Source organism: Amphiura filiformis, chromosome 13 (assembly GCF_039555335.1).
Source record: "Amphiura filiformis chromosome 13, Afil_fr2py, whole genome shotgun sequence".
In the NCBI taxonomy this organism is placed as follows: Eukaryota; Metazoa; Echinodermata; class Ophiuroidea; order Amphilepidida; family Amphiuridae; genus Amphiura; species Amphiura filiformis.
In genome coordinates this window covers 58,585,962-58,608,740 of record NC_092640.1, presented here as the reverse complement: position 1 = coordinate 58,608,740, position 22,779 = coordinate 58,585,962, and the positions used below count along the sequence as shown (strand labels likewise).

At 35.4% G+C, this 22,779-nt stretch overlaps 1 protein-coding gene across 1 annotated transcript in view; it reads right to left on the bottom strand.

Annotated features, from left to right (window-relative positions):
* Positions 1 to 10,063: 10,063 nt before the first annotated feature.
* LOC140168579 (ankyrin repeat and BTB/POZ domain-containing protein 2-like) overlaps positions 10,064 to 22,779 on the bottom strand; it is a 70,249-nt gene continuing 57,533 nt past the window's right edge. The window contains 6 exon segments of the mRNA XM_072191980.1: positions 10,064 to 14,733; positions 17,899 to 18,012; positions 18,635 to 18,703; positions 19,583 to 19,770; positions 20,243 to 20,348; positions 20,712 to 20,954. Of these exon segments, the coding sequence (XP_072048081.1) occupies positions 14,536 to 14,733; positions 17,899 to 18,012; positions 18,635 to 18,703; positions 19,583 to 19,770; positions 20,243 to 20,348; positions 20,712 to 20,954 (918 nt within the window). The 3' untranslated portion in view covers positions 10,064 to 14,535.

Sequence of the window (22,779 nt, the reverse complement as noted above, 5' to 3'; positions counted from 1 at the left end):
CGTGGGGTCACTGTCCAACGTAAGTTGTGGGAGAAGATGCATTTTAGTTGAAATCACGTTTTTGACCCCTGTGACCCCTGCATGACCTTTGACCCCACAAGTTTCATGTGACATGTAGGGGCACGGTCAATGATCATTGTGACCAAGTTAGGTCAAAATCGATGTAAGCATGTGAGTGCTAGAGCAAATGTAATGGTTGACAGAAGAAAGAAGAAGAAGAAAGAAAGAACCTGTAAGAAAAAAGACACAGCCGTGACTAACGTCACGGCTGTGTAAGTATGACCCTATTTTCTCAGATTTTTGGGTCAGTCATAAAAGGGCAATGCAGATTTTTTTAGGCCTTATTGTAAGTTAAACAAAAGTGTATATGTGACACGATCTGCTCCATGGGGGCCAAAGGAGGTATTTTTTGAAAATTGAGTAACTATAATTATTACCTTATACAAACAATAGGCTATCAGATACTGAAAACACCAAAGGTCTAGCATACTTGGTTCTTAAGTTCTGAAACTTTGTGATGTGTATTTTCTTATGTATTTAATTGTTTTTTACTCCATATTTTTGCCTTTATCTCAATTTCAAATTTGCCGCCTTAGGCCCCATGGACCAGATCATGTCACAGGATTATGTGACACAATCTGGCCCATGGAAACCAAAGGAGGCAAATTGAAAATTGAAAAAACAATAAAATACATAAGAAAATAGCAGAGTGAGCGTTCACCTATCATGCTGTGTCGAGGCCGTAACAAACGCAGCAGAAATCACCTCGAAGGAGGAAATATCTAAATTTGTCACTTTTGAAACTCGGCCTTCTGTCATTCAAATGCCAATTGCTTAGTGGAATAAAGTCGCATCATGACGAAGGAGGTATCAAAGTACACAGAACAAAATTTTCAATCTATTGATTAATTTATTTTGCAATTTAGTTTTAGTGTCTTTAAGAAATGGCTTTTGTTTTAAGTGTTTGGATACCATTGGTATACAGTATATTTGGCAGTGATAAGAACTGATTTAATTAAATGAACGTTCCAGATTATTGTATTCATCTATGCCATAGCTATAATTTGATGTCTCTCAGTTATATATTGTATTTGATGTTTCATTTGTTCCCCTGAATATTCAACCATATCCCGGGAACCATATTCAGCACTTTGTCCTTTAGTTAAGGCACTTTATAAATGCTGTTTAATAATATTAATATTTGTATTTGAAATTTAAGTGTTGTTAATATTGTGTAAAGAGTGTGTATATTGAAAATAAATCTATTTATATAAAGCAGTGCACAGACATTATCTTCCTTTGATGTGACATAAGAGTACCAGTGTTTACATAATTATGCTAACGTCCCATTTTCAGCTATAGTTTACGGAAACCAGAGTTCTTTGATGAAACAGATATAAATATATATAATCTCAATTGTCCAATTTCATGCATTCCTACACCTCAATAGCAGCCATAGCTGGGTCCCATCCCACCTGAAATGTGAAATAATGCAGCCATGGCAGGGATTTTAAACCGCATTACATCACCCATGTTACACATCTAGACAAACCAATGATGACAGTTTACAACGCAATACAATATAACAGATATTTATGCGGCTTTTACCCACCCAATTAGGCAGTCACAATACCTGTTTGGTGCGTATGGAACCCAGTAATGGTGGAATGAATTCTGACCATCTCTTGGCTCGTGGATTGGTCTTTAGCTCCAAGTAGACCCTCGATATAGAAAAATCCAATGGGCTAAGTGATGGTCAGAATATTATATTATATTGTATCAATATTATATTGTATTCCTTTGTAAACATTCTTTTGTCTTCGTTAACAGGGGTTATCAGCTGGGATGGGTCACCCAGCTATGTCTGCCATTGAGGTGTAGGAATGGGTGAAATTAGATTCATCTACAGGAACAGAATTGTAAATAAAATATTAAATATTCAGGGGAAACAAGACTGGGAACTAATTAGTTGATGCACCAACAACACAGCAAATTAATAACCAAGGTATTATAGCCATCGATATAATTAATTTGCACCACTACAAGTCTATTGAATGCCATTACGTAATACACATTGTAACATATTCCGTCCAAAAAAGAAGTAACTATGCTTTCATCTATATCAAGTTGCCGGTTTATTTAGCTAATTCAAAATCAAGGCATCAAAATAAGTATTACATAACCTGGAAATTATAGTATATCATCAGTTACTTGTCAGAAATAAGTGGATGATAATGAGATGATTAGCTAAAAACTGATAAAGAGAAGCAAAACTGAAAATATACATTATTTGCTGAAAATATACCATTCTAATAAAACAAAACCTCATAAAATTTATTTTACACCAAAGCGCTAATCAGGGCAGTCAAAATAGTATTATATCATGGAGAAAGAAATCCACTAATAATATATTTGCCCAGAATTGCCTTAATTGCCCAGAATTGCCCTATCTTACAAAATATGTGAAATTTTCTTTCCATTAATTTATTATAGCCGCCAACAACTAATCATCTATACAGTTTGAAGGCTTGTGAGTTGTCTCCTCTGCAGCCAGTTTGGTTACGCTCCCTCCACATGTTTGTGTGGAGGGTTAGGGAGCGTAACCAAACTGGCTGCAGAGCAGACTAGCTCATTAGAAGCCAGAATTATCTAAAAAAAAACAATATTATTCAGTGGCCTTGAATTTAATTATTTGTAATCACCAATATCTACAGCAGATATAGTAGAAGACCAGCCTGTAGAGTCCGTGACTAAATCATAGAACAAAAGTTTTGGGATCTTTGATCGATTCTGAATAAATTTAGCTTGGGCTCACCTCTTGTTATGTGTCAGACCTTTCAAGAGGGCGCTATGACAAAAAATGTTCAAAGGTCAACAACCTTTTTGAATTCTGACCATAGTTATAACGTCTGATTTTGGTGTCTAATTATATGTTTTCTAGCATGATAAATACAACTAAGCAAATTAAGAAACTATACAAGGAACCGATGACCCTCTTTTGAAACATGGCTGCCAAAAGCATCCATATTGTAATTAGTAGGTCATCGGTTCCTTAAGTTTTTTAAGTTGTGTAATTGTATTTCTCATGCAAGAAAACATATAATTAGACACCAAAATCGGACGTTGTTAACTATGGTCAGAATTCAAAAAGGTTGTTGACCTTTGAACATTTTTCGTCAGATCCCAAAATGACTCTCAAACTTTTGTTCTATGATTTAGTCACGGACTCTACAGGCTGGTCTTCTACTAATAATTAGTTACTTCATTAACACCAATATCAGCAGTAGATAGGTACTTCATCAACACCAATATCAGCAGTAGAAGGTACTTCATCAACACCAATATCAGCAGCAGATAGTTGCTTCATCAACATCAATATCAGCAGTATATAGGTACTTCATCAACACCAATATTTACAGCAGATAGTTACTTAAAAGAAAAAGGATTATAGGCGGTACCAACATAAAAACACAAAATTTCGATTTCATTCACAATTTTTCATAATTTTTTTTATAATTCTCCCCTTTTTTCTGCCACCCTGGGTCAAAAATAGTCTATTGTTAACCCAATTTCTTTTTCACCAACGCCTTCCGTGTACCGACGGCCTTACATGAACCGACGGCCATGCCCCCCCCCCCACTGGCTACGCCACTGAGTAGATAGGTACTTCATCAACATCGATATCAGCAGCAGATAGTTACTTCATCAACACCAATATCAGCAGCAGATAGTTACTTCATCAACACCAATATCTACAGCAGATAGTTACTTCATCACTGCAGCAGATAGTTACCTCATCAACACCAATATCAGCAGTAGATAGGTACTTCATCAACACCAATATCAGCAGTAGATACGTACTTCATCAACACCAATATCAGCATTAGATATATAGTTACTTCACCAATATCAGCACATATAATTACTTCATCAATACCAATATCAGCAGTAGACAGGTACTTCATCAACACCAATATCAGCAGTAGATAGGTTCTTCATCAACACCAATATCAGCAGTAGATAGTTACTTCATCAACACCAATATCAGCAGTATATAGTTACTTCCTCAATGCCAATATTAGCAGTAGATAGTTACTTCATCAACACCAATATCAGCAGTAGATAGGTTCTTCATCAACACCAATATCAGCAGTAGATAGTTACTTCATCAACACCAATATCAGCAGTAGATAGTTACTTCCTCAATGCCAATATTAGCAGTAGATAGTTACTTCATCAATACCAATATCAGCAGTAGATAGCTACTTCATCAACACCAATATCAGCAGTAGATAGTTACTTCCTCTGTGCCAATATTAGCAATAGATAGTTACTTCATCAATACCAATATCAGCAGTATATAGTTACTTCATCAACACCAATATCAGCAGTAGATAGTTACTTCCTCAATGCCAATATTAGCAGTAGATAGTTACTTCATCAACACCAATATCAGCACAGATAGTTACTTCATCAACACCAATATCAGCACAGATAGTTACTTCATCAACACCAATATCAGCAGCAGATAGTTACTTCCTTACTGCCAATATTAGCAGTAGATAGTTACTTCATCAACACCAATATCAGCAGCAGATAGTTACTTCCTCAATGCCAATATTAGCAGTAGATAGTTACTTCATCAACACCAATATCAGCAGTAGATAGTTACTTCCTCAATGCCAATATTAGCAGTAGATAGTTACTTCATCAACACCAATATCAGCAGTACCGGTAGATAGTTACTTCATCAACACCAATATCAGCAGTAGATAGTTACTTCATCAACACCAATATCAGCAGCAGATAGTTACCTCATCAACACTAATATCAGCAGTAGATAGTTACTTCATCAACACCAATGTCAGTAGTAGATAGGTACTTCATCAACACCAATATCAGCATTAGATAGGTACTTCATCAACACCAATATTAGCAGTAGATAGGTACTTCATCAACACCAATATCAGCAGTAGATAGTTACTTCATCAACACCAATATCAGCAGCAGGTAGTTACTTCATCAACACCAATATCAGCAGTAGATAGGTACTTCATCAACACCAATATCAGCAGCAGATAGTTACCTCATCAACACCAATATCAGCAGTAGATAGGTACTTCATCAACACCAATATCAGCAGCAGATAGTTACCTCATCAACACTAATATCAGCAGTAGATAGTTACTTCATCAACACCAATATCAGTAGTAGATAGGTACTTCATCAACACCAATATCAGCATTAGATAAGTACTTCATCAACACCAATATCAGCAGTAGATAGTTACTTCATCAACACCAATATCAGTAGTAGATAGGTACTTCATCAACACCAATATCAGCAGCAGATAGTTACCTCATCAACACCGATATCAGCAGCAGATAGTTACCTCATCAACACCAATATCAGCAGTAGATAGGTACTTCATCAACACCAATATCAGCATTAGATAAGTACTTCATCAACACCAATATCAGCAGTAGATAGGTACTTCATCAATACCAATATCAGCATCAAATAGTTACTTCATCAACACCAATATCAGCAGTAGATAGTTACTTCCTCAACACCAATATTAGCAGTAGATAGGTACTTCATCAACACCAATATCAGCAGTAGATAGTTACTTCATCAATACCAATATCAGCAGTAGATAGTTACTTCCTCAACACCAATATTAGCAGTAGATAGGTACTTCATCAACACCAATATCAGCAGTAGATATGTACTCATCAATGTTACTTTCAGCACAGAACCTATTGAACCCTCCAGTAAATCAATTTAAATAAAATTCGTAGGGGGTCTACAAACAAAAGTTGTACATTTAATGTTTTTATAATATAAAACTTGCATACATTGAAATATAATTTGAGGGCGCTATTTTAGAGCTCGCTGAGAAAACGAGGTGAAGAACCACCCATACATAGTACATTGAAACATAATTTATGTTAATTTTTCATTGTTCTGCAATATTTCAAATATTGGCCCAACGGCCTCAAAGTGAGCGAAGAAAACAGATATTTTTACGTGTATTTCAATGGGGGCGATTATTTAGCATGGTGCATCCTATATACGATTATACGCCAAACATACGCCATTTAATGTCATTGACGTATGAGAGAGCATTGGCATACGTTGGTTGATCGAGGTTGACTGAAAATTTTAGAAAATTTTCACGGCCGTGTTTTTTGGCATGTAGCAATACTTTCATTGTACGCCTAAACATACGTCATTGTCGTATGTGAAAGGCTAAAAACATTGATGATAGGTACGTGTTCTCGCGATACGTGTTCTGCAAACTTGCTCATCGCTCTCAGTATCTCAGTATGATCTCAGTATGCAATGTAATGATTTTATATAATAATTATACGTCATATTCAATATTAAGTCATATATTTTAGCCCAATTATGAAAAAGGAAGTTGTCTAAAATTCTATTAGTTTTTCAGCAAATTAACATCCCCATGATAAACTAGAATCTTGGTGCGTAGTTTAGCTTATGCATTATATTTAGTAGCCGCTATATACTTTTCTTTTAATAGCATTTTTACTTGGCATATGTGCATTCCCTCTTGCTTCAATTCCAGACTGACTTTTTGTATGTTTTAATATCATCAACACCAATATAAATAGAAAATAGTTGCTTTCATATTTCCCGTTCGGTTCTCTGTCCTGTTACCAATGAGTTAAAGGCGTGATTGTCACTTTATCACGTGCAATAAATAGGTTTGAATTCCCAATTTATCTTAACATGCCTTACGTGGCCTCATCAATAGTTTTCCTGACTGTGAAAGTTTATACACAAGGGGTACATACAGCAAAGAATTATGTACAGGTTCGAGTCCCAGCGGGGTTTGGTGATTCTTTCCTTTTTCTAGCTTTCCTTATTAGTCTGTCTTTCATCTTGAAGTTCCTTTGTTTATTTTCTAGTTTCTTTCTGTTTTTTCTTTCTTTCCTTCTTTCTTGGTATTAATTTATTTATTTCCTACTTCATTTGTTTCTGTCTTTCAAGGAGATGGTTACCTCATCAACACCAATATCTACAGCAGATAGTTACTTCATCAACACCAATATCTACAGCAGATAGTTACTTCATCAACACCAATATCAGCAGCAGATAGCTACTTCATCAACACCAATATCAGCAGTAGATAGGTACTTCATCAACACCAATATCAGCAGCAGATAGTTACTTCATCAACACCAATATCAGCAGTAGATAGGTACTTCATCAATACCAATATCAGCATCAAATAGTTACTTCATCAACACCAATATCTACAGCAGATAGTTACTTCATCAACACCAATATCAGCAGCAGATAGCTACTTCATCAACACCAATATCAGCATCAAATAGTTACTTCATCAACACCAATATCAGCAGCAGATAGTTACTTCATCAACACCAATACCAGCAGTAGATAGGTACTTCATCAACACCAATCAGCATCAAATTGTTACTTCATCAACACCAATATCAGCAGTAGATAGGTAATTCATCAACACCAATATCAGCATCAAATAGTTACTTCATCAACACCAATATCAGCAGCAGATAGTTACTTCATCAACACCAATATCAGCAGTAGATAGGTACTTCATCAATACCAATATCAGCATCAAATAGTTACTTCATCAACACCAATATCAGCAGCAGATAGTTACTTCATCAACACCAATATCAGCAGTAGATAGGTACTTCATCAATACCAATATCAGCATCAAATAGTTACTTCATCAACACCAATATCTACAGCAGATAGTTACTTCATCAACACCAATATCAGCAGCAGATAGCTACTTCATCAACACCAATATCAGCATCAAATAGTTACTTCATCAACACCAATATCAGCAGCAAATAGTTACTTCATCAACACCAATACCAGCAGTAGATAGGTACTTCATCAACACCAATCAGCATCAAATAGTTACTTCATCAACACCAATATCAGCAGTAGATAGGTAATTCATCAACACCAATATCAGCATCAAATAGTTACTTCATCAACACCAATATCAGCAGTAGATAGGTACTTCATCAATACCAATATCAGCATCAAATAGTTACTTCATTAACACCAATATCAGCAGCAGATAGTTACTTCATCAACACCAATATCAGCAGTAGATAGGTACTTCATCAACACCAATATCAGCAGTAGATAGGTACTTCATCAATACCAATATCAGCATCAAATAGTTACTTCATCAACACCAATATCAGCAGCAGATAGTTACTTCATCAACACCAATATCAGCAGTAGATAGGTACTTCATCAATACCAATATCAGCATCAAATAGTTACTTCATCAACACCAATATCAGCAGTAGATAGTTACTTCATCAACACCAATATCAGATAGTTACTTCATCAACACCAATATCAGATAGTTACTTCATCAACACCAATATCAGCAGTAGATCGGTACTTCATCAACACCAATATCAGCATCAAATAGTTACTTCATCAACATCATTATCAGTAGCAGATAGTTACTTCATCAACACCAATATCTACAGCAGATAGTTACTTCATCGACACCAATATCAGCAGTAGATAGGTACTTCATCAACACCAAAAAGGAACAGTTGTCTAAAATTCTATTAGTTTTCCGACAAATTAACGTCCCCGTAACGTCCCACTTGAATCTTGGTGCGTAGGATAGCTTAGACATATTTATGCATTATGTTTGGCAGCCGTTTTTATAGGCCGCTATAGTTTGATCAGCTCTTAATCGGCGGGCCTTATAACATTGCGGATTAATATCAATATATTTTAGCTGTGGTACTTATGATCCTTTGTGCAGTTGGGCCTCATGATAATGGTAGGCTATTATTTATTCAGGTGCACACATGATGGATCAAAGAGGAAGCATTCTTAAACACTTGAGAACGTTCCTGCAATCTTATTGGTTCTTACCCAGCTTTACCCGTGTGATATGACACGATATCACACGGGTCAGCACGTGTGCGTCAACGCGATATGCGTACTCGCTATTTGGACCAATCGGAGGGGCACAGCAACAACGAGACTGATCGATTTTAAGCCCTAGGTAATTCCTTGCAAAATGTAGATTTAATTTGATTAAAATTTGTATGATATTTTTATTTGAATTGAAGTGTTTAAGAATGAGAATAAAGGTATTGTTTTTAGCCGCTGTCGTGCATCTATTGTCTTATATAACACGGGCGACATCATTATTTTTGGCGTAAAACAACTCGGCGAAAATATGAGACGATAGATGCATTCCAGGGGCTAAAAACAATACCTTTATTCTCTAACTAGTGCACTATCCATGCCTTATTACTCATTCTCTCATAATTAAAAGCACAATTTTAACACAAATATATTATTTAATAATTCAACAGTTTTATTTTCTTTTTTCTGTGATAATATAATCTGTAATAATAATTAACATAACATACAACATAATGACATGTAATATGGAAACAAGTATACATGATTTACAATGAAAGAACAAATATAAATGATACACAACTATATCAGAAGGTAAGGAAAGCATATGCAATAGCTGCCCTATAAAATATTTGTCAATTTTTGCATTCAGTATCATAGACATTTACAGATATGACACCTGGCAGCTATTGCAGATGGGCTTTCTTTTATTACCTCCTCAACATATTAGGTGGTTTCAACTGAATTAGCTCCAATAAGGAGAAAACAATATGGTGGGAACAACTATAAATCTAGAATTACTAGTAATATGATTAAAGTTACCACGGCATTTAATTTGCCATAGAAACTAAATACTATGGTAACTAAACCACACTGTCAAGTGCAAGTGCATGATGGATGGTGTGGGGGGGGGGGCTTAATCTAACAAGCATTTTTTTGATATTTAGCAATTTGGAACAACAATCACTAAATATTTAGTCAGAATTTCATGCAAACTTCTGCAGACTACGATAATAAAATCTGAACAGCACACATTTATTTTCTGATTCTGATTTTCCTTTCACAGTATCATTTTTAAAAATCATGATACTATCTAATTGTTTAAAGGAGCTGTGTCAGTTTGCACCAATCAATGTCCTATGTCTCAAGTTTTTCTTATGTTTGTAATACTTGTTCATACACTAATGACCATCTAGAAATAATTAAGCATAAATTGATGTTCTTTATCATGTTTAATTGACAAAATTCCAGATTCGGAACTCAATTCCAAACATAATTCAATATAAAGTGCTCACAATATACATCTTATTTTCAATAGATAGATTTTTGTTTTTAAATAACTGCTTGGCAGGCTCTCTGAGTATCCAATCTATCACAACAAGGTACTGTTTTCTCATCTGTTATTTTCATGATATCTGACACAACCCTTTTTTAGTCTTCATAATGTATAACAGTGAACACTCTGTCCCATAAATGTGTGCTGGAGTTATGGTGTGGTGCATTGAAGGGGATCAGCCTATGCTTTCTAAATTATGTTCTGTTTTTGGTCAATGTTTTTTACTTTACTACACATTTAACAAATCTGATATTTGGCTAAATTTACCTACCTAAGGGAACAAACCATAAGTTTAATGACGTCCTACGGACTGAAGTCCTTTCATTGGGGGAGGGGTCAAAAAGTCTGATTACATTTCTAAAAAAACTAAATAAAATATCTATCAAAGTTGATCGCTTACCAGGAAATAGAGATTAGACTTACGTTAGATTGTGGGAGGGTAAGGATCAGCCTCCTAACAAAATAACTTTCGTTAATAGGGGGTCATCAAACTTTTGGGTTGCTTTCAAGCATTCTATCATTTTGCTATAGGTAAGACTCAATATATAGTCAGGATTTTTGGATGCAAACCTTTTCACACTTTTTAAAAAAGTGTATGAGCTAGAATTTAAAGATCTCCGGGTTAAACACCCCTATGAAATTGTCCATCTTCAGTCTTCCCTCCATTTGGCCATGGAAAAATCAACATTAATGTCTGTTGCTCAAGTATGATTTAAATTATTTATGATACCACACAGTAAAACCTTAATGAATATTTTCAGGTAAAAATGCATCCACAAATCTGAATACACATCAGCTTAAAACAGGTCCAGATGGAAGTTTTCAAGACATGCTAAAATTTCTATTTTCTAAACTACAAAAGCACCATTTGCTTTGAGTTTTCGATCTAGATGAATTTATGAATACACATATACAGCACTGTCATTTAATGTCTTGCAATTCTGACGAGTCACTAAAGGTCAAAGGTTGGAGGTCAAATTTGGTATCTACCTACAAGGTATCTGTAAGATACAACATAACATGTTACTTCAATACATACATATGACAAAACAGGGCCGCAGTAAGGTTGACAATATTGGGTGTTGCCATCAAGAATTGGGGCACCAAAAATGGGGTTTGTGTCAAAATTGACTTGCTACGGTCCTGTTACAAAATAAATGATGTACATTTTGTTCAATGCTTCATACATACTACTGTACATAAATAATTAACATCAGTAACCTGAAAAATGGAAGAACAAAAAATAAGAAACAAATAAAGTGATATTTTTCATAGTAATGAATGTTTGAGTTTGTTTCTCCTAATTTTGTTTTTTGAAGATCAGTCCACAAAACTTAGAAGTACAATACAATAAAACAATATCATATAATTACTAAAACAATATCACATGATTATTAAAAAAAAATTAACATTCACCATTTCTTATAAAATACAAAATTATACGAGCTGTTAAAATATATTAAACTATCAATTGTTATTATTATAAATACTTGGCAAGATACAAAGTGTGGAATATTTTATAATATTCTGAGTATTTTTGTTGTTTATTTATATTGATAATGTCCAATACCTTTATTGATCAACTTCAATATTATGATAGCTCAAATTTGTATCAATTTTTAAAATGTTACCACAAAGGTAAATATCATTAAAAACATTAGACACTGCCCTTTTTCTACTGCTCTCAAAATACAACAAAGTATCTTACCAATGCTGGTGCTTCCTTTATACTTGGAAAGAGCAGCATAGGCCATCCAATGGCAGCACCCACATTTTGCACCAAGAACTTTTTCCAGGGGTGGGGGGAAGTGAAGCCATCCTTTCCAGTGCTGCCACTAATGCATTCATAGATGCAGGTCCCAAATTACTGTGAATATCTAGTTTTATCAAAATTAGTACTCCGCCTCAGCTATCTAAATCTTGTGAAGTTTGTTTATATTAAGGCCAGCACAGCTGCATATTTAATGAGACCACAATGAAACTGTGATTCCATATTGTTCATTTTGAGCAGTGATATAAAACGATAATGACAAATTGTCAGATATTTTTACCCTTGGTAGGGATTTCTGGCAATTTTTTTTTATAACAATTCGAAAAAAATGCCATTAACTATTAAAATTGCACCATTGTTGATTAATGATTTATAAAACAGTCTGCCAAAATGCAAACAACCTTATTTACATAATTTTTACAAATTTACAAACATTTTTACTGATTTATTTTTTAATAGCCAATGTTTTTGTTTAACTTGGAAAATATCTACAACAACTTAATGTTACAAAAATTAAGTCCTTTTTTTTAAGCAACTTATTGACAATAAACCTATTTAGAATTGTCCAATTGTTTTTTGGTGGTCTTTTCACAAATGAGCTTAACCCTATTAGTTTCCTACATTACTTCTGACTGAGTTTCCTACATTACTTCTGATTGGTTAATAACATGATATAATCATTGAAGTAACCAATCATAAACTTTTAGCAAGCTTAATCCATTTCAGTGGTCTCACTATTCTTACCACATCTCTGATTAGCTAAATACATGATATAGCCCTCGTTGTAACCAATCAAAATGGTTCTAAGTTAGAGGCAGATAATTTGGCCAGCATTGACCATGGGGTTAGAATCACAATTAAGAATAATTGTGATTTGTCATTAATTAACTAATAGCTACATATATTGTACAAAGTAGGTTGCAATTACTTAGTGTACCACTGTCATATATCAGTTCTTGCCCGAAATGGAACGACAATTTGCATCAATCTTTACTCTTCAGGATTATAAATGTCTCACTAAAGTATTGGCACAATCCAAACAAGCATCCAAAGTGTGCATGGTGAAATAATCAGAGATACACTATTATCCCTCCATGACCAACACCCAACGTGGCGGAGTTGGTACTCTCTGGTTCTACGTCGTTGAATATTTCACATCAGTCATACTCCCAAGGTAAAAGACAGCATCTTCTATGAATTTACAAAGCAGATACTGAGTTTTCACTTGGGGACATCAGAGCTGTGATAATCCTATTAAAAATATGCATTTTTGCATCTGGTGTAATACTGCCAAACATGAAATGTGGTCTTCTAAATGCACTAGTGTAATTTGGCTATTCAGATAAAGCTTCATTTGCAGAAAATAGTTATTTTATTGCTGAGTTGTTTGTATTTGTTTAAAGCTTAAGAACAATGTTTAGCGTCCCCTTTTAACCAAGTAATTTTAGTTTAAAGAGCAGACATCACACTGCTTCAGCAACATTGTCGGTTAACATCATATACAAGATATACAATTTAGACTGCTAGATTTGACACTAGTTTACAAAGATACAGACTGTGTACAGTAAGCCAAGCAATATAGTTATATAAGAGGCTCAGGTTAGGATTTTTGAAACTAAAATTCCTGTCTCAAGATTAATGGTACTAGTGCAAAAGATTTGTTTATAGTAAATGATTCTCCCGAAGGAACTCGACAACAACCTCATGTAATTTCAAAAATCTTTTACAACAATCATATATTAGACATATATTCATGCACACACTGGGCCAAATTCTGCACCCTGTGGAACACCCCCACCTAGTTATGCCACATGGAAACATAGATGATAGCAAATTAAGCTTGCATAACTTCAGTCCAACTATCAATATAATAATCTCATAGGAAAGCACACAGTTTACATTAAATGTCTCATCATACAAAGTATTTTGGTAACATTTTCCTTTTCTCAATTTACAAGAGGCTATTCCAGTTGAAATCCATACACCCCCTATGAAAGACATGACCTTATTCTCCCACAAAGGGAGTCTGAATTTCAAAATGGGTTACCTGAATGGATGACTCCATTTGAAATCTACACCCCCTGTGTGGGACATTAAAGTCATGTCTATCATAGAGTGTGGATAGACATCAATTGGAATAGGCCAACTCCTTTTGATTTTGACAAACCAATTTACTATACAATTTGTACATTATTACAAAACAATTATGTGCATCATTATGTCGTATTGATTGAGTCCATAGCACACTTTTTCAATCAAAACTAACTTTGACTCCTCAGCAATACATCTTGGGAGCCAAATGCAACTCGTAATCATTCTCACGATCACTTTCGTTGTATGAGTCAAGGTCTGGAAGTTCTTTCTTCACCTGGATACTTCTGCTGGAAGTTTTTAAGGTACTACAGAGTTCATCCAGGACTTCATCTGACCTCAAATTAAAGTGGCCATCATTGTCCCAACAAACAAGCAGACATTCCACATCTTCATACCGTTGTCTGCTTTTTCAAACCGTTGTCTGCTTCTGGAAGCGTGCATACAGTTTATCACCAATGGCCTCTTGGAGCGAGTTGAGCACGTCAAAAGATTGCACTTTTTGTTGGAACACCAGTTTCTTGAAAGCGTCGCTCTTCTCGACGAGTTCGGGCAGATTCTTGAGGAAGTAGGCATGACAGTATTCTATTAGCACTTCTGAGTTGTACAACTGTAACAGATGAAAGAAATAAAAGTATATCAATAAGACATGAAGATATATAGAATTACCCTTTCAAACAAGGAAAACAGACGAGGAAATGTACAAAAACACATCTGATGTGAGTCAACCTGTTAATTAACTATTGCTGACATGGTCAATTCTACTGATATTAGAAGGGTCAATATAAAATATAACATGTTTGTAAGTTTTCTGCAACTTTTTGACTTTCAATTAACTTTTTGCTACACCCTTGGTTTAGGATTTTGATGGAAAAAGTGAGTTACATGTAGTTGACAAAACTAGTATAAAGTATTGTCTTATTCCATATTAGGTAATACATGAAACATATCACTTTATATTAACAGATTTCACAAACACAGCAAACCTGACACAGCAAACACCACACCACCTGTATCAATTTGTTTAAAAAGTTGTGTTTTATCAAGTAGAGAGTGTCATCAAAATGGTCAAATCTCTCTTTCCTGTCACATTCCTATGACTTGGCATCTTTTATTGTATGAGGAAGACACGTAATTGCTGTCAGAATATGTGATGATATCAAGTGAAGGGTGTTTAAATCCTAATTTTATCTCTTGATTTCATCTATTTAGAGTTTTTGTAAAATCAGTTACAAGGGGTCTGCAGAATAAGGTCTTAGATCACAACTTTCCATCCTACCACAAAGGTAAAATTTCTGTATTCCTACAAATTATCATGGATGTCCAGAAAGTATCAAACAATGAGTTTCTTCTTACATTCTTAAGTCAGGATTTTTTTCTTTAATTTTTACCTCATGTGGATAAAATAATGTTACTATATAGCTAAGCAAAAACACACGAAATCCAGTTGGTGAGCATGCGGTCGAGCAAGCGGTACTTTGCAGCACTTTCTTTAAAGTCCAAGGGTAGGAATTGTGTTCTCTTTAATCAACTTTTGATCCCTATGGTCAAATTCACAATTTCCAGTTCCATTTGGGTCACTTCCCCCCCCCCCCCACCTTGAACCCAATCAAGATTTGAGAACCTCCCTAAGGGTTACAACAGATGTTGTTTTGTATAGTAGGAAACAGAAGTATATATGCACTGATTTTTTTGTCTTTATCTCAAAATCAGATTTCCCCTCCGACATGCTCCTTATTCAGCTGGCTCTAGGACAGATAACCTGATGTTCCTGTCACCTAGCTGAACATTTTGCAAGGAAAGGATGACAGGCAAATCTAAATCAGATAATTGCATTTCATCCTCGTCAATGAGAAACAGGCCAAATTTAGCAGGCACATGATAACGGTCATAGTTCCTGTAACAGTTATGGTGTACATCAATACACTTCAATGATTGGATTAATGTATGAATCACACTCAGGGTAGTACTTTTATTCCAAGGGTGTTCCAAGTGATCAGGAGGAACCACTGGCTCAAAATACCACACAGTAGGGCCACTATGACCTCAATTATTTAATACTATAACCATAATATGAGAGGAAAATTTTGTATGGCAGGCCTATGATCCCAAAATGAAGACCGTTCTGTATATTCCTTTACAAAAAAGTTTGATCCCTTCATATTTCATACATACCATCCTACTCTTAACTCATTGTAGCTGAAAGATGAATGGTGTGTTGCTGCATATACATCCCTATCATTTCGTGAACACCAGGGGCATTTGCAGGATTTTTTGCGGGGTGTGGAATTTCCAAAATGTGGACTTTTTCTAACTTGCTTATATGCAAAAAGTAGACAATCCCTCCCCCCCCCCGAAAAAATGGGCTAATTTGAACAGTTCAACAAGAAATGTGATCCATTTGGTGAAATTTCTTCATAATTTTGTCCTTCCTTGGTACATTTGATATGTTCCTCTGAAAAGTACACCTTTCTGTAAACATGGGGGTGGGCTGGCCACAACCCTTTATCATACATCATAAAACAAGAGCGAGATGAACTTTGCAACTTGATTGTGTGTTCATTCTCATTATCTTTTCTATTTTGTTTTGTCTCCTATTTTTGCCTTTATTTCAATTTAAACATAACAAAAAGTTTGTTTTATCTGATTTCATGAGACCATGTCACATATGACCTTGATTCATACCCTGCACTTTCTATTAACTTGTGCACGCACACAGCATTACATACATAAATACTTATTAACCATTTGTGATATGATATGCATGTTGAAAGACCCACTAGATCTGATTTAAGCCCATATTCTTAACTATGCACCTATTGACAAACTGATGTAAGGAAGGAGCATCTATAATAGCTGCCTTTAGTTTAGCTGCCTTGAATTATATTTTGATAGGTGTGCTGCCATTTTACTCTGGGGGTGGGGGTACGGATGATAGTGTCTTTGAAATGAGTAGCAATTGTGGTCTCTGGGTTCATCAATAACTCCTTTTGCAATCCCATATTTTGTTTATCCATGTGTGAAAATAGTGACATTTCTTAAAATTTGAGTCAAATTATTGCTCAGGCAACATGAAAACAATATATGTGTTGACAAAATTGCTCAAAATAGGAAAGAATTGTACATAAAGGGCTGTACAAATCCCAAAATCTAACTTTTTTGTATAACCTTAGGGGCATACGATTCACAAAATGTTCATGGATCAAAAAATTATTGAGGCAATCCCTCCCAAAATCAACCCTCAGGGTAGTGGATCTTGACATGTTAACTTGAATCTATCAAGTCACCTTATCATGAACAGTTTAAAAGTTACCATCAAGCTATACTCTCATATTATTGCAAAGGAAATGCAACATAAAGCAGCTATTGAACTTGGGCCTTAGTTAGATGAAGACACTCATCTAATCACAGCAAGTCAATTGGGATTCATCACTGGCTTCCTGCCATGTGTCTCTTTGACAACTGTCTTCGGAAACATCTACTTAAACCATTTTGTCCGGTTTTTTTCTTTCTTATAGCCAAAGTATGTCAATGCCATTCATCTTATCAAGGAACCCTGGATTAGGGTCTGCTATCAATCAAATTGCCAATATTGCAAAACATAAGATGAAAACTTTCCGCATTTCTGATATCTTATTTTAAGTCACGCTCAGTTCACCTGTTCTTTGGATAATTTTTTCTGACAGTAGCTGAGAAAATGGTTTTCAGTTTGATGACACAGAAACCAAGCTAAACAAACAAACAAACCAAACAAACAAATACACAAGAGACTTACCCTTGCATGTCTGTATATACTGGCCACTGAGTCTATATTCATTAGTTTTGTACACATCATCTCGCAATAGCACTGAAGACCGTCCAACATGAAGAAATTAGAGGCTGCCAGGAGCTGAAATGAAAATAGTCACAAAAATGTCAACGATGTTGAATAAAAGAGACGAAAAAGATTGCAATATGCATTATTTTAGACCTAACCTCACTTTGACTATTTTCGAGTAAAATATTGCAAAATTCCCAATTTTGGCATGCACACATATTTGTTTCAGTAACGTTCATTTGGGGATAGGTCAGCCGGCGGGATGGCAGCTGCAATTAAAATTTCCCGCTTCCCCCTCTGAACTGTTGTGTTGTACCCTTAGAGATTACAGTCCTACCCTAGAGTACAGACTCCATTTGCTCTGTGTATGGAAAATCCACCTTTGTTTTGTCACTCATGGAGAGCAAATATTGCAACTCCAGCATTTTTCGGCAAATGCCTGGAATCGAATGATAATGTGCATCTTTAAGCTTGAGCATTACAGGTTTGCACACTCATCACTTCGCACACAACAACGCACTTTGAACCGGTCAAGTTTGCCAGGCGAATAACGAAATTATCCAGAGATTTACTACTTGCCCTCCATGAGTGACATGCAAACATGGCCGAGTTGGTACTCTTTGGTTCTACCTCATTGGTAGTACCCCCCTGTCATTACTAGCTACCAAATAATAATCACATTTCAGCTACTTACCTCCAATACATCTGTTGATTCAACCTTCAAAACATCTGTACTGCCGTAGTAGAGGAATTGCATGATGAGCTAGAAAACAAATCATTAACACAGATGATATTAAAAAAGTTCCCTGTAAAATATGATAGTAAAGATTGATTTTATACATTTTGTCAGGCTTGTTTTTGGAATATATCAGACATTTCTTGTGAATTACAAACAGGAAAGAACTTTTTGCTTCCAACTTTTGGGTCAATCATTAAAGGGCAATACAATTTTATTCCCCTAAATTCCAATGTCAAATCTAATCTCATTTGATTGTGGTGCATATGAAATGAAAGACAGGATATATAGCGGTCTGTTATCTTAATTTGTTGCTATTAAGTTTCCTTCCTTATCAATTTATGAGTTGGTCACCGCATTTGAATGCTTTTGCCTCGTTTGATTGTATTCTCAAAATATAAGAACCCCCCCAAAAAACCCTGTAGAGTAGGTCGGTCAGGCAGGGTTTTATCTTTTAAATTTGCAAATGACCCTAAAAAACTTACAAATTACTCAAATCTGTAAAAAAATGTGTAACTTTTTGTAAAGTCACTGGCCTACCTTTTTCTGTCATGCAAAATCAATCAATTTGTTTGGCTAAAAAATAGCAGATTTTACACATATACAGCATAAACAAAATCCCCAAAATGCAAAATCGGGATCGGTCAGGCCCATAGAACAAGGTCTTTTTTGTCATCTTAAAGAGGAAGCCCCACCAGAGCAGTTCTTCTGGGTGAACCAAACCTGCCTGGTTATCAAATTAATTAGTGACAAAGTTATCTATGAATTTGACAGGTGCAAATTGATGCAATAACATAAAAAACATCAATTAGCACCTGTCAAATCCAGAGATAACATTGTCACTGATTAATTTGATAACCAGGCAGGTTTGGTTCCCTCCAGATACTGTTTTTTTTAGAAACTCACCTTAAATATGTGATATCTGAAGTCATTGATATCCACACATGGTAATTTGCCTTCTGTGAATCTGTCGGATAGCATAGCCTTGAATCTCTTGGATGCTGTCACTAATACTATCTTATGTGCATAGAATGGCCGGCCCTCTACTACAAAGGTGACGTCCGACATCTCAGGGTTATTCACATATTGAGGATCTGTGGATAACAAGTTACATAAAAAACTATGTTGAAAACATTGTTGAAAACATTATGGTTTTGGGAGAGCATATAATGTCAAAGGGTATGTTGCAGTCTCAAGTGGGGTAAATCATCAGCTGTAATAATTGAATTCAAATGACTTATTGTAGAAAAGAATGAATGGGTAAGGACCGTCATGGAAAAAAAATGAAAAGATGAAAAAAGTATGAGAAATTGAACAAAAACAATATGGACTGAAAATGAAAAATAATACAGACATTTTGATAACAGAAAACCTGAATTCAGGTCTAAAGCTGCAAAAGGGGCACAGGATGAGATCCAAAATTTGTTTAAAATATGGAATTTTTTGTTCCCAAAGTGAAACCCCCTTCTGATTTGTTACTTTGCATGTGGGAGGGGGTGGTAAAGCCCATGAATGGTAGGGTGGGGGAAGAGCATCCCCCAGCATTGCCACTGGTTATGAACTCACCTATCCTTGCTGCTGGTGGTGCACTGTCTACTTTGATTGGTGGTATTGGTTCTTCTCCATATAAGGAAGAGAAAATGTTGGCTAGCTGCTGGGCTTCTAACTCATTCTGAAATAATATACAAAATATCAATTAATAAACTGAAATATTGATCAGTTTTAAATTGTCTGTAAAAACCATTAAATGTACCACAAAGGATTACCGCCACTGCCCTGTTTCGCAATGCAGTACAAAACATTAGCAAAAGCATATCGTTGCTATCATATTGTCAAATAGAATTCAAATAAAAATTGTCTGTATTAATTGTTTTATTCTGTATTCAGAGGGCAGTATGACATATTTTTTAACGGTCAAAAACTTGCAGTTCTCAAGTGATATTGGTTTCGAAGGCCACAATAAAAGGGATCTATCTAAAGGGCTAATGTGAGTGTTTCAACCACTAACACAAACACCAACTTGATATACACTGACCTTGCTGCGCCTAAACACATCAAACATCAGTGGCATCCCTTCATCAACAAACTCTTCATCGTACTCATCAATCTTGATAGAACCGAAGTCTCTGAGCAGACACTGTACAACAGGCTTCCTATGTAACTGTGTGGCGGTGTTCAGTGTCATTGTCCAGCAATGGAGGGTCCAGCAGACACCTAGGCTACGGAGCTCCATGGAGATGTCCATGTAGTTGTGTTCACAGCTGTGGTACATTGCCTCCTGCAAAATTACAAAAATCAATATAAAATAGATCAATGTTTGATATGAATTACAAGAAATCAAGTTTCTACATCTACATCCTAATTTGATTTTGGAAAATCCTGAGTCTCTATCACTTGCCCAAATTTTGGTTGATTGCTTCCCACTCCCACACACACTTGCATCATTTACCCTTTAGTTCCTTCTACAGCTGGTTCCATTCCCTTTCTTCTCCCCTTCATCCGGACCAAATTCAATGCTATCTGGAATTCACACCATTATTTGTTTGGCAGAACACATCATTCATTACTCAAAGTTCATGTCCTTTGGGGTGGAGTGGTGTAGGGTGGGGTTCAGCCCCTCATAGCCCATATCTCTTCCATGTCAATGTTGCATGAACCATTAAAGCATTGGTGTCAAAAATCTACTGGCCTTGTGACATCAGTGTTTTGGGTAGCTGGGAGTAAAATTTGGTTGTACTGAAATTGATGGGTGGCCAACTTTTTCAGGCCCAGTTCAAAACCACATACAGTCCAACCTCTCTTATCGGGCCATGATGGGACCAAGCATTGGCTGGATAAGTGAAAAATCAGGATAAGTGAATTATATGAAATTCTGCATTGAATATCTGACGTGCGAAATAGCAAAAGGTTACTCAAAATGGGATTAATAACACTGAAATATGGTATTTGAGTTATGCATGCCACATAGCTATGTTCTTCTAAATGCTTCAGTGCACAAAATCAAGTTCTCAAAACATGAAAACGTGTTTTTTGATGAAGATCACATGTCTGGATAACAGAGAGATCCATATAAAAGAGGTCCGAATAAGACAGGTTGGACTGTATAACATTTTTCGTTTATTTCAGTAGTAAAGAACATTACCCATTACTTTGGTAAAGGTAAGAGTCCTCAGTAGCATTTCCTGACTGTCAGAATTGAGGTGAACCAGATAAATTAGGACCCAAACCTGTATAGTCATTTTTCATATAGATATGATATAATTGACCTTGACAGCCACAGAACTATGAAACCAAAGCCAGCTGCAATAAATATCCATGTCTTTCAAAATGGCCCCTGAATCATCCACATTTACATGCACTGCTGAAAGACGAGAACATTTTGAATAAAAGTCACCTTTTTGCAATTAACTAATAATCCTTTTGAGTGAATAGGTAAGACTAAAATGAAAGAAAAATAGCATGTGGAAATTTACCTGCCACAAATCGACAGAAGGATGCAAGAAGTTCATGAATGCTAAAAAGTAGGTTTTAAATCGTAGAATTTATCCAATTTCTTGTATTTTGTTTGGGGCTGTATCAAAATAGTAGTTGTTGTTACTGCAATTGTGTTACTATTTCAGTTCAAACTATTTTAAACACAGAAACTTACATGCTTTTTTGTGGTACAATGAAAGAGTTTGAAATTCAACTTCACTTTAAAATTCTGTCATTTTTAGGTCAAAAATATGGGTAATTCATTTAATAACGGAAATGAGAGCTTCAAAAGTAGAATTGCTAGCAAGTACTTTGACAGGGCCAGGGTGCTTCAGTTCCTTGGTGTGCAAATGAAATGTCCCATTAATGTGCTATCTTTTTCTTAATTCAGCTTCACTCAGTGTGGTATACAATTAATGATATTCTTATGTTTTCAAGTACTATATAGCCTGGGTGCCTATGTTTAGTGCTGGTTATTATTTATCAATAAAACACATACACACTGACCACCACTCACTTCAAATGAGTGGAACATATTAGGCTATGAAATTTTACACACAGTAAATAGTATAAATTTGCAACTTTTCAAATTAAACCAAATTTAAATTCAATCAAGCTATACAATGCAG